The sequence below is a fragment of the Chlorocebus sabaeus genome, chromosome 15 (genome assembly GCF_047675955.1).
Source record: "Chlorocebus sabaeus isolate Y175 chromosome 15, mChlSab1.0.hap1, whole genome shotgun sequence".
Lineage (NCBI taxonomy): Eukaryota > Metazoa > Chordata > Mammalia > Primates > Cercopithecidae > Chlorocebus > Chlorocebus sabaeus.
In genome coordinates this window covers 56411372-56428115 of record NC_132918.1, presented here as the reverse complement: position 1 = coordinate 56428115, position 16744 = coordinate 56411372, and the positions used below count along the sequence as shown (strand labels likewise).

General features: G+C 37.2%; 1 protein-coding gene across 19 annotated transcripts in view; it reads left to right on the top strand.

The window, feature by feature from the left end:
• CEP63 (centrosomal protein 63) overlaps positions 1-16744 on the top strand; it is a 71784-nt gene that overhangs the window by 28808 nt on the left and 26232 nt on the right. For 11 of the 19 annotated variants that reach the window (XM_038002870.2, XM_038002853.2, XM_038002864.2 and 8 more), the window contains exons 4-5: positions 14530-14625; positions 15460-15582. In XM_038002870.2, the coding sequence (XP_037858798.2) occupies positions 14530-14625; positions 15460-15582 (219 nt within the window). Of the gene's footprint in view, positions 1-14529; positions 14626-15459; positions 15583-15688; positions 15713-16744 lie in introns of all 19 variants that reach the window. The other 8 variants (XM_038002851.2, XM_038002848.2, XM_038002850.2 and 5 more) reach the window with 1 other exon arrangement.

Here is a 16744-nt window from a genome sequence, read left to right as displayed (position 1 = left end):
TGGGCAAGAGGTTCAGGGAGGTGTGTCCAGGGTTTGGGGCCATTATTAACTGAAAGTAAAGAAAGCAGCCAAGAGGATAAAAGATTGAGTGGTATTTTTGATAACTTTAAGGGGCTAAGGGTCCGTGATGGTTCTGAACGCCTCCTCAGTTTGGCTAAAGACCCTGAAAGGCTGCATCCTAGGAGTAAGGGTGGACCAGAACAGGCCCTCTTGATAAAACCACTCAGCTTCAAACATCTAAATCCCTGAAATCAGTTTAAATTAAACTTAAGAGTGCTCCTGTCCCCAGGCATCTCCAAAGTGCTAGGGCTTCCAGGAACCTGGAAGAAGCAAATGTAAATTTTCTCCAAAGGAAAAATTACCATTCTAGGTTTCAGATTATTCAAATAATTTTGCAAATATAATGCTTGGTACTTGCTCAGAAAATAACCTCAGACAACATGGACCAGGAGACAAGACAACACAAATGAAAAATAGTAGAAGCAGCAGAAGATAGAAATAGACCCATGATAAATCTAGATATTTGTCATTATCATGCACACAGTTTACAATTACAATGTTTATTGCATTCAAGGAGCTGAAAGATAAGCTTGAGCATTTCAAAAAAGAATTAAAAACCGTAAAAATAAATTAGTGGAAATTTTAGAATTGAAAAATAGAATGATTGAAATTAAGGCCTTAAAGATTAAGGGATAATTAGTGAACTAGATGATGTGACAGAAGAAAATGTCTAGAATAAAGCACAGGAAAAATGATAGAAAATATAGATGAAAGGATATGAGAAAGAGGATACAACAAGAAAGTCTAATATACGTGTTTTTGGAATCCCTGAAGGAAAAAAAAGAATGAGAATGGGCACAAGCAATATTTGAAGAGATAACTGGCTGAGATTTTGCCAAAGGTGAGGAAGGCCATGTATTTAAGAAGTCCAAGAATCTCAAGCAAGATAAGTAAAAAGAAACAGTTACCATGGTTGAAAACTAAAGACAAAGGGAAAAATCTGAAAAGCAATCAAATACAAAAAAGATTATCTACAAATAGCTCTTAACAATTGACTTGTCAGCCAAAAACGTGAAAGCCAGAAAACAATAAAATATCTATAAAGAAAGAACATGACTTTTTCCTCTACCAAACAAGAATTCTGTATCTAGAATAAAGGTAAAGACATTTTCAGATGAACAAAAATTGAGAGAATTGGTCACAAGCAGATCTGCACTAAGGAAATATTAAAAAATGTTTTTTAGGTAGAAAGAGAGTGATCCCAGATTGACCCTCAGATCTGCAGGAAGAAATGAAAAGCAGTAGTAAATTTATGGGTGAATCTAAATGAATATTGATTGTACAAAACAACAATAATAAATGGAGTTTTGCTATGTTGCCCAGGCTGGACTCAAACTCCTGGGCTTAAGCAGTCCTACCTCAACCTCCCAAGTACCTGGGGCTACAGGTGCGTGTCACTGTGCCTAGCTAACGGTAATTGCCTTTTGAGTTTAACATATATATAAAATTATGGTGGCAATGGTGTTATATTTAAGTCAGGTTGGGATAAATGGAATTAAAGTATTTCTAAGTCCTTGGATTGCCTGGAAATTGGTAAAATTACTGATTAACATTAGACCTTGTTAAGTCACAAATCCATGTTTTTATCTTGAAACTATTAAAAATATGTATTAGTAGAGAATATCTTACATGCTAATAGAGAAAAATGGAATGATAAAAAAAGTAATCAGTCCCAAAGAAGGCAAGAAAGAAGAGAAAAAGGAACAGAGCTTATTAGTACAAATATTATGTAACAAGATGACAGCTTTAAATCAAAATAGATTTGTTAAATGTAAATGCAGTAACTGGCTTAATTAAAAGATAAAAACTGTCGAACTGGATCAGATAAACCAATGCAATTATTATTTAATGTTTATAGAAATACAAAAACATTGAAATTAAAAGGTAAAGTATATAACATGCAGTTTGAGTAGAAAGATGGTATAACTATATTCTTATCAGAAAAAGTATAATTGGAGCAGAGGCCAAAAGCATTACTCAAGGTGAAGAAAAACACTTCATAATGAGAAAATGTGAAATTTCAGGATATGTAACTTTAGCAGACATTCTTTGTGCCCTGTAGTATGTCCTCTTTGCCTCCTGATTTCATTTTAGCTATGGCATATAGGTCCTTGTGTGCTGCCAGTATGTACTATAACGGGTTTCCAATCTTTTAGCTTCCTTGGGCCAGATTGGAAGAAGGATTGTTTTGGGCCACACATAAAATACACTAACACTAATGCTGGCTGATAAGCTAAAAAAAAAAAAAAAAAAAAAAAAAAAAAAAAATCTTGTGATGTTTTAAAAAAGTTCACAAATTTGTGTAGGGCTACATTCAAAGCTGTACTGGGCTGCATATGGCCCGTGGGCTATAGGTTGGACAAGCTTGTCGTATATTATGTTTCTCTGGGGCCTTGGAAAGCTGCTCAGATGAAATCTGGAGGTGTCAGGGAGTTTACACTCTTAGGTCTTAGGTGAAGGTTCAAGTAATTGAGGGACTAGGTGAATTGTCCAACTTCCCATCCCTCAGAGGGACGATTCTGAAACATACCATCTGGTTTCTTAGTGGGTTCCCAGTAGAATTCATCACCAGCTGCTTACTTCAGTAATATGCTTACTGTGCTCAATAGCATACCCTTTATTAGCTTTCCTTCCTTCTCTGCCTTGCTCTCCCTGTGTCCTCGCTGTGCTTCCTGGGGTCACCTTCAGTTACCCTGAAGTCCGTGTCTCAGCCTACACTTTCCGGGGGGGACTCAAACCAAGATGAAAATATCTGAGTATCTAATGAAATATCTAATTAAATAGTTTTAAAAGAAAATCCTCTGTCTTTTATCTGTATGTGAAAAGTGACAGAACTAGGAAAAAACAGATGAAGCCACAATCATAGGGGGGAATTTTAACACATTTTTCTTAGTAACTGATGGAATAAGAGACAAACATAAGAAAGAATATAGATTTGAACGGCATGATCAGCAAACTTGACTTAATTTATTTGTGTAGAATATAATACAACGGAATTTCAGAGTACACATTCTTATCTGGCACAAACAAAACCCTTACCAAAATTGACCATATGCTGGGCCGTAAAGTAAATCTTGATACAATTCAAAAGCTTGAAATCACAGGTATGTTCTCTGAACATACTGGAAATAAGTTAGGAAAAGATAACTAGAAAATCTGCATATATTTGGAAATTAGGACATGAAGTTCTGAATAATTCATGGATCAGAGAGGAAATCACAATGGAAATTAGAAAATACTTTGAATTCAAAATGAAAATACAACATCAGACTTACAGAATGCAGATAAAATATCTCGGAGGGATGTTTATAGCCACAAGAGCATATATTAGAAAAGAGGAAGGGCTGAAAATCATTAAGGTAATGATTCATCTCAAGAGCTTGGGAAAAGAACTTGCTAAATTTGAAGAATGTAAAAAGGACATTTTTAAAAAATGAAAGTAAAAGCTTGGAAGTGATATGACATGAGAAAACTTCCGCAAGAAAACCGATGTAACTGTATTAGCATGAGACAAAGTAAACATCAAAGCCAGAAGCAATACTAAAGGTCTAGGGACACTTAAAAATTATGAAAGGATCAATTAACCAGGTTGCTTTAATAATTCAATTCTATAAATACTTAATAACATAACCTTAAAATATACAAAGAAAAATGGACAGAATTAAGGGAACAATTAAGTACGTGGTAATCATGGAAGACTTAACACATAGCTCTCAATTAATACAACAAGCAGAGAAAACCTCAGTTAAGGTGAAGATTTGATCAAGATTAACAAACTTAACCTAATTAACAAACTTGACCTAATTAACCTAAATAGAACATTGTACCTAATAACTGCTGAATCCACATTCAAGTGAATATGGACCATTTACCACTACTGCCATAAAGCATGTCTCAACATATTTCAGAGGATTGGAATCATGTGTTTTGACCAAGGTGGATTTAATCTAGAACTCAGAACAATGAAAGACAACCAGAAAAATCCTCAAAAGCTTGGAAATTAAGCAGTATGCTTCTAAATAACCCATGAATCAGAAGAAATCACAATGAAAATTAGAAAATATTTTGGACTGAGTGATAATAAATATGGTACGTATCAAAACTTGTGGAATGCATCTAATGTGGTGCCTAGAATGTTAGCTGTGTGTGTATACATATAGCTACATTTTATACATTTTATATATAGCTAAAATTATATATGTTAGAAAGGCTGAAAGTGATCTAAGTAGCCATTTCAAGAAAAACAAAAAAGTCCCAGCAAATTAAAACCAAAGAAAAGAGAAAGAAAAGATGTAATAAAGATAAGACAGAAACTAATAAAATAGAAAACAAATGTATAAGAGGATGAACAAAGCTATTCTCCTTGAAAAAAAGTAATTAAATTGATAACCTTGGAAAGACTAATTAAGAAAAAAGGGGAGAATAACTAATGTTAGCAATTAAAACGAGAAACCATAATAGAGCCTCTGAATAGTAAAGGGGTTATAAAAAGATACTATGACCATGTACCCCCTCCCCGCAGTAAAACATTTACTAGAACCCTTGTAGTAGGAAGTACTAGAAGATCTGTGAATATTTTAGTTTTGTTACCTTCATTAACAGCTAATATTCTCATTTCTGTTTAATGATCAGTGACTTAGTATTGCATAAGAATCAATAGTCTAACTAACTGTAAATTGAAGCTCTCATTTCTCCCTTTCAGTGTTACTGAAGTTTTATTTTCTGGGAGGGGGATATTGAATTCCATATTATTGTTTTTAGTGTTTTTTCAGAATCATTTTTCCGGAATACTTTTTACCTTTTTGAGGATGGACTTTTTGCAGTTCACTTTAACTATGTAGTGTGTACAAATGACATTTCAGCCAGACTTGGAGGAGCTGTTCTGGCATTTTGATTTGCAAATCAAACATGCACTCTATCTTTTAGTCTCTTTTCATTGTATTTCTTCTCCTTGCTTCTTTTGGATCTGGTACTATCATCTGAATTTCTTTATTAATTAACAAATTTGCCTGGAGATAATTTTTACTGCTCCTTGTCTTAAAAACATTTTACTTCCTACCTTTCTTATCAATAAACAGGATATATGTAATTTGGGATTTATCTAATCTGTTAGTAATGGATGAAAAGACTCAAAGTGCCAAGAGATCAGGGAAATTCAGATCAATCCGGGAAGGAGGAATCATTAGGTGTGACTCTCAAGGACAGGGATATTCAAGTGGGTCACAGGGTCATTCTGGCAAAGCGTTTTCTTCTGGCTGTGGGTTCTCAAGGGATATAGGTGATTCTAGTGAAAGAAGAGAGCCAAATGAGAGTGATTGTGAAGCGTTGTAGTCAGAAAGGTAATGGTTTTCCTTTTTTTTAAATTTAAATTTTATTTTAAATTCAGGGGTACATGTGTAGGTTTGTTATATAGGTAAACTTGTGTCACGGGGGTTTGTTGTACAGATTATTTCATCACACAGGTAGTAAGCCTAGTACCCCTTAGTTATTTTTTCCTGATTCTCTCTTTCTACCCTCCAGTAAGCCTCAGTGTGTGTTGTTCCCCTCTATGTGTCCATGTGTTCTCATCACTTAGCTCCCTTTTGTAAATGAGAATATGCAGTATTTGTTTTTCTGTTCCTGCAAAGGATGTGGTCTTATTCTTTTTTATGGCTGCATAGTATTCCATGGTGTATATGTACCTCATTTTCTTTATCTAGTCTACCATTGATGGACATTTAGGTTGATACTGTGTTTTTGCTCTTGTGAATAGTGCTGTGGTGAACATACATGTGTATATGCCTTTCCGATGGAACGACTTAGTTTTTTTGGGTATATACCTAGTAATGGGATTGCTGGGTCGAATGATATTTCTGTTTTTATAACTTTAAGGGATCACCATCATCTTCCACAGTGGTTAAACTAATTTACACTCCCACCCACAGTGTATAAGCTTTCTCTTTTCTCTGCAGCCTTGCCAGCATGTTACTTTTGAATAATAGCCTTTTGACTTTTTGACTTTTAAATAATAGCCATTCTGACTAGTGTGAGATGGTATTTCATTGTGGTTTTGATTTGTGTTTCTCTTATGATCAATGATGTTGAGCATGTTGGCTGCCTGTATGCCTTCTTTTGAAAAGTGTCTGTTCATATCCTTTGCCCAATTTTTAGTGGGGTGGTTCGTTTTTTTCTTGCAACTTTAAGTTCCTTATAGATGCTGGATACTAGTCTTTTGTCAGATGCGTAGTTTGCAAAAGTTTTCTCCCATTCTATATGTTGTTCACTCTGTTGATAGTTTTGTTTGCTGTAAAGAAGCTCTTTAGTTTAATTAGATCCCATTTGTCAAATTTTGCTTTTGTTGCAGTTGCTTTTGGTGTCTTTGTCATGAAATTTTTGCCTGTTTCTATGTCCAGAATGGTGTTGCTGAGGTTATCTTCCAGAGTTTTTTATAGTTTTGGGCTTTACATTTAAGTATTTAATCCATCTTGAGTTAATTTTTGTATATGATATAAGGATGGGGTCCAGTTGCAATCTTCTGCATATTACTAGCCAGTTATCCCAGCACCATTTATTTAATAGGGAGTCCTTTCCTTATTGCTTGTTTTTGTCAGTTTTGTTGAAGATCAGATAGTTACAGGTGTGCAGCCTTATTTCTGGGTTCTCTGTTCTCTTCCATTGGTCTGTGTATCTGTTTTTGTACCAGTGCCATCCTGTTTTGGTTACTGTTGCCCTGTAGTATAGTTTGAAGTTGAGTAGTGTGATGCATCTAGCTATGTTCTTTTTGCCTGGAATTGCCTTAGCCATTCAGGCTCTTTTTTGGTTTCATATGAATTTTAAAATAGTTTTTCCTGGTTCCGTGAAGAATGTCATATGGTGGTTTAATAGGAATAGTGTTGAATCTGTACATTGCTTTGGGCAGTATAGCCATTTTAATGATACTGATTCTTTCTTCCATGAGCATGGAATGTTTTTCCATTTGTTTTTGTCATCTCTGATTTCTTTGAGCAGTGTTTTTTATTTTTTCCATAGATCTTTCACCTTCCTGATTAGCTATATTCCTAGGTATTTTATTCTTTTTGTGACATTTGTGAATGGGATTGCATTCCTGATTTTACTCTCAGCTTGACTATTGTTGGTGTATAGGAGTGCTAGTGACTTTTGTACATTGATTTTATATCCTGAGACTTTGCTGAAGTTGTTTATCAGCTTAAGGAGCTTTTGGGCCAAAACTGTGGGGTTTTCTAGATAGAGGATCATGTTGTCTACAAACAGGAATAGTTTGACTTACTTTCTTCCTATTTGGATGCCCTTTATTTCTTTCTTTTGCCTGATTCCTCTGGCCAGGACTTCTAAAACTATGTTGAGTAGGAGTGGTGAGAGAGGGCATCCTTCTCTTGTGCTGGTTTTCAAGGGTTTCCAGCTTTTGCCCATTCAGTATGATACTGGCTTTGGGTTTGTCATAGATGGCTCTTATTATTTTGAGGTGCATTTTTTCAGTACCTAGTTTATTGAGAGTTTTTAACATGGAAGGGTGTTGAATTTTATCAAGAGCCTTTTCTGTATCTATTGAGATAATCATGTGGTTTTTGGCTTTAGTTCTGTTTATGTGATGAATCACATTTATTTATTTGCATATGTCAAGCCAACCTTGCATCCTAGGGATGAAGCCTACTTGACTATGGTGGATAAGCTTTTTGATGTGCTGCTGGATTAGGATTGCCATTATTTTGTTGAGGATTTCTGCATCAGTGTTCATCAATGATATTGGCCTGAAGTTTTCTTTTTTTGTTGTGTCTCTGCCAGGTTTTCGTATCAGGTTGATGCACAACTCATAGAATGAGTTAGAGAGGAGTCCCTCCTCCTCAAGCTTTTGGAATAGTTTTAGCAGGAATGGTACCAGCTCTTCTTTCTACATCTGGTAGTATTCAGCTGTGAATCCATCTGACCCTGGGCTTTTTTGGGTTGATAAGCTATTTATTACTGATTCAATTTCAGAACTTATTATTGGTTTGTTCAGGGGTTCAGTTTCTTCCTGGTTCAGTCTTAGGATGGTGTATGTGTTTAGGAATTTATCCTTTTCTTCTAGATTTTCTAGTTTATGTGCATAGAGGTGTTTATAGTATTCTCTGATGGTTGTTTATATTTCTGTGGGATTAGTGGTGATATCTTCCTTATCATTTCTGATTGTGTCTATTTGAATCTTCTCTCTTCTTTATTAGTCTAGCTGGCAGTCTGTTTTAATTTTTTCAAAAAATCAGCTTCTGGATTTGTTGATCTTTTGAATGGTTTTTTGTGTCTCAGTCTCCTTCAGCTTAGCTCTGATTTTGGTTATTTCTCATCTTCTGTTATGTATGTCACTGCATGTGAGATGGGTCTCTTGAAGACAGCATACCAATGGGTCTTGATTCTTTATCCAGCTTGTCATTCTGTGCCTTTTAATTGGGACATTTAGCTTATTTACATTCAAAGTTAGTATTGATATGTATGGATTTGATTCTCTCATCATGATGTTAGCTGGTTATTTTGCAGTTTTTTGTGTGGTTGCTTTATAGTGTCACTGGTCTGTGTACTTTAGTCTGTTTTTGTAGTGGCTGGTAACGGTCTTTCCTTTCCATATATGGTGCTTCCTTCAGGAGCTTAGTTTGGCCAGATAATGAAATTCTGGGTTGAAATTCTTGTCTTTAAGAATGTTGAATATGCCTCCAATCTGTTCTGGCTGGTAGAGTTTCTGCCAAGAGGTCTACCATTAGTCTGATAAGCTTCCCTTTGTAGGTGACCTGATCTTTCTTTCTGGCTACCCTTAACATTTTTTTCCTTAATTTTGACCTTGGAGAATTTGATGATTATGTATCCTGGGAATGATCTTGTGAAGTATCTTACTAGGGTTCTCTGCATTTCCTGAATTTGAATGTTAGCCTCTCTAGCTAGGTTGGGAAAGTTCTCATGGGTGATATCCTGAAATATGTTTTCCAGGTTGGTTGCATTCTCCCCATCTTTTCAGGGGACACCAGTGAGTTGTAGATTTGGCATCTTTACATAATCCCATATATCTTGGGGATTTTATTCATTCCTTTTCATTCTTTTTTTCTCTATTCTTGCCTGTCTTATTTCAGAAAGACAAGCCTGTCTTCAAGCTCTGAGATTCTTTCCTCTGCTTGGTCTATTTTGCTGTTAATGCTTGTGATTGCATTATAAAATTATTCTAGTGTGTTTTTCAGCTCTAACAGGTTGGTTATATTTCTTTCTATACTGTCTATTTTGTCTGTCAGTGACTGTCTTATTTCAGAAAGCCAGTCTTCAAGCTCTGAGATTTCTTTCCTCTGCTTGGTCTGTTTTGCTATTGATACTTGTGATTGCATTATGAAATTCTTGTAGTGTGCTTTTCAGCTCTATCAGGTTGCTTTACATTCCTTTCTATACTGCTGATTTTGTCTGTCAGTTCCTGCATTGTTTTATCATGATTCTTAGCTTCCTTGGACTGGGTTTCAATATACTCTTGTAGCTCAATGATCTTTGCTCCTATTCATGCTCTGAATTATATTTCTGTCATTTTAGCCCTCTTAGCCCAGTTCTGAACCCTTACTGTAGAAGTGATATGGTTGTTTGGAGGAAGGAAGATACTCTGGCTTTTTGAGTTCTTGGAGTTCTTGCACTATTTCTTTCTCATCTTTGTGGGCTTATGTTCCTTCAATCTTTGAAGTTGCTGACACTTGGATGAGTTTTTTTTTCTTTTATCATATTTGATGACCTTGTGAATTTGATTGTAGTATAAGGTGGATTCAGCCAACTGGCTTTGTCTCTGGAAGATTTTAGGGGACCATTGCTCAGCTCCCAACTCCTAGACTATGTGGTGTAACTCTGAGGGGCTTGTATTGGGCCCTAACTTTTTTCTCTGGCTCCTTGAAGTTAGGAATCCACTGCATTGGAGGTTCAGGGTGCTCCTGGACTGCTGGTCACTACACCCCAATGGGTGGTGTCAGCCAAAGCGTTTCATAGTGCGATGACAGTGGGATTCATCCTTGTTTGCATGTGCCGGCAGCAGTGGTAGCAGCAGTGCAGTGGGGGATACACTTGTCAGCTATGGCAGGGTTCTGGTGGGTGCCAGGGTGCTTGTCTCCCTGAAGGTGTTCACCACAGTGGAGGAGGGAACACAGCTGGAAGGTGAGCGGGGGCCCCTGCTGGCAACTGCACAGTGGCACTGGTGGTGGTGTTGGCTTGGGGGCAGGGCACTGGCGGTTGCAGGTCTGTGTGCCTTCTCTGTGTACTGCAAACAGGAGTGGTTGCTCTGTGCAGGGGAGGATCTGCTATTCTCTGTGCCTAGTTTCACTCCTGCAGCAGTGTTGATGCAAGAAAGGGGCACTGGCAGAGGCGAGACTGGCTGGTTTTGTGCCCACCAAGGTTCTGTCTGCAGTGGTGGTCAGTGGGGACATGGGGGATGAACTGCACTCCTGCCACAGCAGTGGCAAGGTGGATACATGTACGCTTGCCTATTGGTGGGGCAAGAAAAGCAAAACCTGCTGGCATAGGCACACGCCAGCAAAGCCATGTGGGGAGTTGCTATGGGTCCAGAGAAGCTGCAGTATGGGGACGGAATGTACAGGTTGGTGCATAGCCATGGGGGCCACTCCTCTGGAGCTCTCTGCTGGTCAGGCATAGTCTGCTAGCACAGAAGCTATGATGCAGTCCCCCAGGCCACCCAAGGCTGCCCTGTAAGCATGTGTGGCCACACTGGGGCCCTGGGAGAGGCTGCCAGCAGGCCAAGGGGTGTTCAGGTGAGACTGGCCCCATATGATGGGCAAGACCACTCTGCACAGTTCGGGTCCAACAGTTGTCTTAGAGCTAAAGTCTCCTATGGGAGCCAGTTAAGCCTAAGGGGATGGCGATCCCTGGCCATGCCCCACCACCCCACCACAGATACTCCCGCACCAAACTCTCTGGGCTCCATATCAGCTGGCTTGCTGCTCCTATCATTTCTCTAAGTGGCTCACCCTGTCAACTTGAGTGTTCATGGTGGTCAAGGGGTCCCCTCCTGCTAGGGTTCCAGAGGCCCGTGGGAAAAGGGGGTTGCTTCTTGCTAGTTCAGCTCATCTGTTTTTCCAGAGTTGTTTGGGCCAGCAATGAGTCCAGGTGCGTAGTAGTCGCCTCGTGTACGGTTCCCAGCTTCCTCCCCCTTCATCTCAGCTTCTGTGTCTTCTCTCCATCCACTCTCAGTGACCGCCTGAAGATCTGTTAGGAGCACACCAGTTGTCTCAGTCCCTCATTGGCAACTTTTCCTCCTGGCTGTGTCTAGTCAGCCATCTTGTCCTCCCCCTGCTTTTTTTTTTTTTTTTTTTTCCTCCCTCTTTGTCTTCAGTTTTTAAAAATCTTGGTCAAAGAACTATTTAGGCTAACTTTGAGAACTCCCTAGTCAGTTCCCATGCTGTCAGCGGATCTTATGAAATCATTTAAAGTTTTTATGATTCTGCAGGTGTGTCTTGTCTAACATGTGATAGAGGGCCAAAAGGCCACACTACTGAAAATTTAAGGAAGGGGTGTGTGTGGGTGCGGGTGTGGTGTTTTGAGGGTTGCCTTTTCTCTTGGTTGTGATATGTTAGGAGTGATGGCTATTACATACTGATGTGCTTGATGTGCTTTGTCTTTACGGGTTATAGCAGTGTAGACACGAGTCTACTTTTGGGATAATCTGTTTCCCTCTTTTCTTCTGTCTTTGCTAAAAGCTATTGCTCATTTCTACTGATCATTGTAGTTACTCCTTCTTCCTACCATACTTTCTAATTTTGCATCTTCTGGTGGATTGTGGGCTAGGAAATATGAATAGTTAAGACTCTTCAACTTGTTTTAATCAAATAGATGAGTCCTGATGATCTTTATCAAAGCAAAATAGGTAGACTTAGGGTCAGCCTCTTGTCTTTTCTTTTTTAAAATGTTCTTTTCTTGCTAGTAAAAACAGTAGCCATTGGAGAAAATTTAGAAAAGGCAAACTATGAAGCAAAAAATAATCATAATACCTTGAATCAGAGTTAATCTGTATTAACATTTGGTGTATTTCCTTTAAGAAGCTATGTAAGTAAACTTCAGTAAAAATCCTTCCCAAAATTGGGATGTTAGTATAGTATACTTTTTATATCCATATGTTTTTTAAGTGGTAAGCATTTTGCATGTTAACTGTTTTAATACAGCTTAATGTTTGCATATTTTATTATGTACTTTCATTCATTATATTCGTTCACAATTTATTTATAAACATTTAGATTTTTTCCAGTTTGTCCAGTTTTTATAAAAGAACAAATCCCTATTGACAATTTCTGTTTTTTTTTTTTTTTTGAGACTGAATCTCACTCTGTTGCTGAGGTTGGAGTGCAGCGATGCTGTCCCGGCTCACTGCAACCTCCATCTTCCAGGTTCGAGCGATTCTTGTGCCACAGCCTCCCGAGTGGCTGGGATTACAGGCACCTGCCACCAGGTCTAGCGAATTTTTGTATTTTTAGTAGAGATGGGGTTTTGCCGTGTTGGCCAGGCTGGTCTCAAACTCCTGACCTCAAGTGATCTGCCTGCCTTGGCCTCCCAAAGTGCTGGGATTACAGGCATGAGCCAACATGCCCAGTCCCAGCAAATTCTTAACATTTACATTTATTTTCTTCTTTTCCTTTTTTGTAGAGACAGGGTCTCACCATGTTGCCCAGGCTGGTCTTGAACTCCTGGGCTCAAGTCATCCTTCTGCCTCTGCCTCCCAAAGTGCTGAAATTATAGATGGGAGCTGCTCTACCTGGCTCTACATTTATTTTTTTTTACATGAATTTCTAAAAGTAGTGTTTACTAAGTCAAGGTTAAGAATATTTATGTTTTAATATACACTCCCACATTGCTTTCTGGAAGTCATGTGCTTTGTATTTCAACACTTTATGGGTCTTTGATTCCAAATAACTTACCCACACAAGTCTTATTTTATAAGATCTTTCCTAATTTGATAGATGTAAAATGCCGTTGGATGTTTTCCTCTGATTACTAGTGAAATTAAGTCTTTTTTCATGTTTATTGGACATTTATATTTTTGTGGGAATCATTCTTGTCCTTGAGTTATTTTTCTGTTGAGAGCTTAATACTTTTTACAAATTTGTAAGAGTTTTTTGTATACTAAAAGTTAAAAGCCCTTTGATTTTTTGTAAATATTTTTCTGTTTATTTACCTTTTAATTTTGTTAATTGGATTTTTTTAAAATAGAAGTTTTACATGGTTAAATGTATCATTTTAAAATTACTTTTTCATTAGTTATAAGCTCAGAAAGTTTCCTTTCATCCAGAAATTCAGTTACATCATTCACTTACATCTTTTTTTTTAAAACTAGACTTTTCCTTTTATTGGCTGTATTTACCCATTCTTCCAGTTTGAACTTTAGAATGACTTTTTCAAGTTCTCTTACAAAAATAAATTCCACTATAATTTTTTATTGGAATTGCATTAACTCCTCATTCTTATAAGTAGTTTATTTCTAGTACTTTTAAGAAATTTACTGTTCTTGATGGTGTTTGTTTACTCCCTCCTGTTCCCTGTTTTCCCTCTCCCTTCCTACTTATCAGTCGATGAAATTCTAGCTGGTTATTAAAAGAATTACTTCTGGATACTTGCGGAGATGAAGGCTTGGCAGAAAATAGATGTCTCTGGTATCAAATCATTGAAAAGTGGGTTAGGATAACTTCCTTACCATGGTTGGTGGAACTTGTTTCTCTGAAGTTGGGCAAATGGTAAACCAGGCACAAGCCTCCTTTTTTTTCCTGTCTGACATTCCTATTCTGTACTTTATTGTAGAGAAATTATTCTTAAAGTCTTCTAGATTTTTTATGAAGTATTGTTGCTTTCCAGGACTCTCAAAACTTTATATTTCTTATTTTCATGAGATTTTTTTTTTATTAAAAGGGTTGAGTAGAATAATCAGACAGAGAGAAACAGTTTCGGCTGGGTGCGCTGGCTCACACTTGTAATCCCAGCACTTTGGGAGGCCGAGGCAGGTGGATCACGAGGTCAGGAGTTCAAGACCAGCCTGGCCAAGATGAGGAAACCCCGTCTCTACTAAAAATACAAAAATGTGCCAGGTGTGGTGGCATGCACCTGTAATCCCAGCTACTCGGGAGACTGAGACAGAGAATTGTTTAAACTTGGGAGGCAGAGGTTGCAGTGAGCCGAGATTGTGCTACCGCACTCCAGCCTGGGTGACAGAGTGAGACTCCATCTCAAAAAGAACAAAAAAAAAAAAGAAAGAGAGTTTTCATCTAAACCTAGAAATTCTAAAAACTAGTTGTTTGTTCACTATTTTTGGCAATGTTAAGAATTATTAAATAACTAGGTATTTGACTTCCTAAGAAGTGGGGTAACCATATATATGCATTTGAGAACTTGAATTTACAAATAAATACAGAGATTATTTTATATTTTTATACCTCAGGGATGTTGTTTCAATGCTAATGAAAAATACTACCACTTTTCTGCTTTTAGGTTGGAATGTTGCATCAGCAGGTAGAAGAACATGAAAAAATCAAGCAAGAGATGACCATGGAGTATAAGCAGGAGTTGAAGAAACTACATGAAGAAGTGAGATTTTAGTTTTGTTAAATGTCGTATATGTAGTTCTCTCTCTTTCACCCTTGAGAACTTTGTTAACGAAAGCCACTTTCTACTTTGTGAAGTGGGAAATATATAGTGCATGGAAGATACAGGAGTGGGAATCCATTTCTCTGTTCTTTAATCCAGGTAAAGAAGTTTGCCTAATTGTAGGTTTGATGCTACCTAGAAGAGATGCTAAAATATGTTTCTTGGTTGAGTACCTGAAAGAAGTTAGGGCTGTTTTTGTGTAATACTGTGAAATACTTGATACCAAAAATTACATTTAATATTTTAATTTTTATCAGTTACTAGATTATAAATAATAGAGGATCCAAAATTTAAGAAGCATTTTGAGATAAATAAGTAAGAAAATTCTGTCCATTAACTCAATTTTATTCTTCAGATTTGGAAAAAAACTGCTTTTATTCTGATTTAATTGCAAAGTATTCTTCTCCTGCATCCTAAATATTAGTGCTCTGCAAGAGCATAGCTTTGAGAATCACAGACCTAGAAGAAAGAAAAAGAGTTTTAATTTGCTGCTTTTATTGTGGGGCTAGGTGGTAGGGTCTTTAAGTGCAAGGCTATTGTAATCAAAAACTTTTGTTTAAAATTTTTAAAAAATTTTTTCTTTGAATGTATTTCTTTACTAATGTTTGTTTTACATATTTAATTTTTAGTTTCCTTTTGTGTTTTAGTTTGGAAATCTAACATGTTCTCAGTAATACTGGTTAGCACTGCTCTTGTTTTCATAATACAAATTTTTCTCACCGCTACTCTTTTCAAATTCTTAAACTTTAAGTATAGAAATAACTGTTTCTACAGTTAGGCATACTGAAGAGAAGCTACGAAAAGCTTCAGAAAAAGCAAATGAGGGAATTCAGAGGAAATACCAAAAATCACAGGGAAGATCGGTCTGAAATTGAGAGGTTAACTGCAAAAATAGAGGTATGTTCATAGTAATAATTTGTTCATAGTGATTGTCAGCCTTCATGTAGGAAAATGCTGTTTCTAATGGCATTATTTTCTGAAACCAATTTTCTATCATCTTTAGGACTGCCACGAAGCTATTTCAAAGGTGAGAGGGTGATCTACCATACATCCTATCATCATCTGGTTCCCTGTGGTTAACGGGATTACTGGCCATCAATAATTCTCAACAGGGCACTACTACCCTTGGGGAGCATTTGCAAATGTATGGAGGCCTTTTTTTTTTTTGGTTGTCAAAATGACTGAGCATAATAAAACTGGCATTTAGGGGACAGGTACCAGGGATACTAAATATGCCTAAGATTGTTCCACACAGGAAGGATTATTGTACCTCAAATGCCAGTATCTCTCCCATTGGGAAACATTGACCACTAGTTACAGACAGTCCTCTGTGGGCATTGTTCTTGTCTTATATATCATTGTATCTCAAGCACCTAATAAAGTGGGGGCTTAGTAAATGTGGAAAGTACATAGCACTTTTTGTACAAAGTAATCTCTGTATCAGATTATTCTCAATTCCCATTTAGATGTAGTAAGGCATTCACTTCCTTCTCTGCTGACTTTGTTTTTATTAAGACTGAATAACTCCATGATTGTTGTATATATTGAGAACTTAAGGGGAGGTGGTGAGCTAATAGTACCAAGAGTAGATGAAGGAGTAGCACAAAGCTGTCACTCTCTTCTTCTGTCCTTGCCATTAGTTTTTCAGTGGACATAAGAATTCCCAGGGTGCTTTTAGGCTCTCAGAAATGCTGATCCAGCAGTATGGCATAGGACCTAGGATGGCATAGGACCTACAGTCTGCATTGTATCCAGCTCCCCTAGCTTATTCTGATTTGAGAAACATTGTTCAACATCTTTGTGTGATCACTTACAAGTTTTTACTCTCAGTGACCTGTCACCCACAAATGCCAGTATATTATTGTTACTTAAAATTATAATTTCTGTGTTTAATATTCCTTTATATGTCAAATTTTTTTACATTTGAAGAGCTTAGAATCAGAAGACTGCAGATACTGCTTCCCTTCCACCCTTTTCAGCAATATCTTTTCCCCCCAAACCCTGTATCCTTCTTGCTTCACATTGCCACTTCCTATTTTCTTTCCTTGCTACCTCAAAA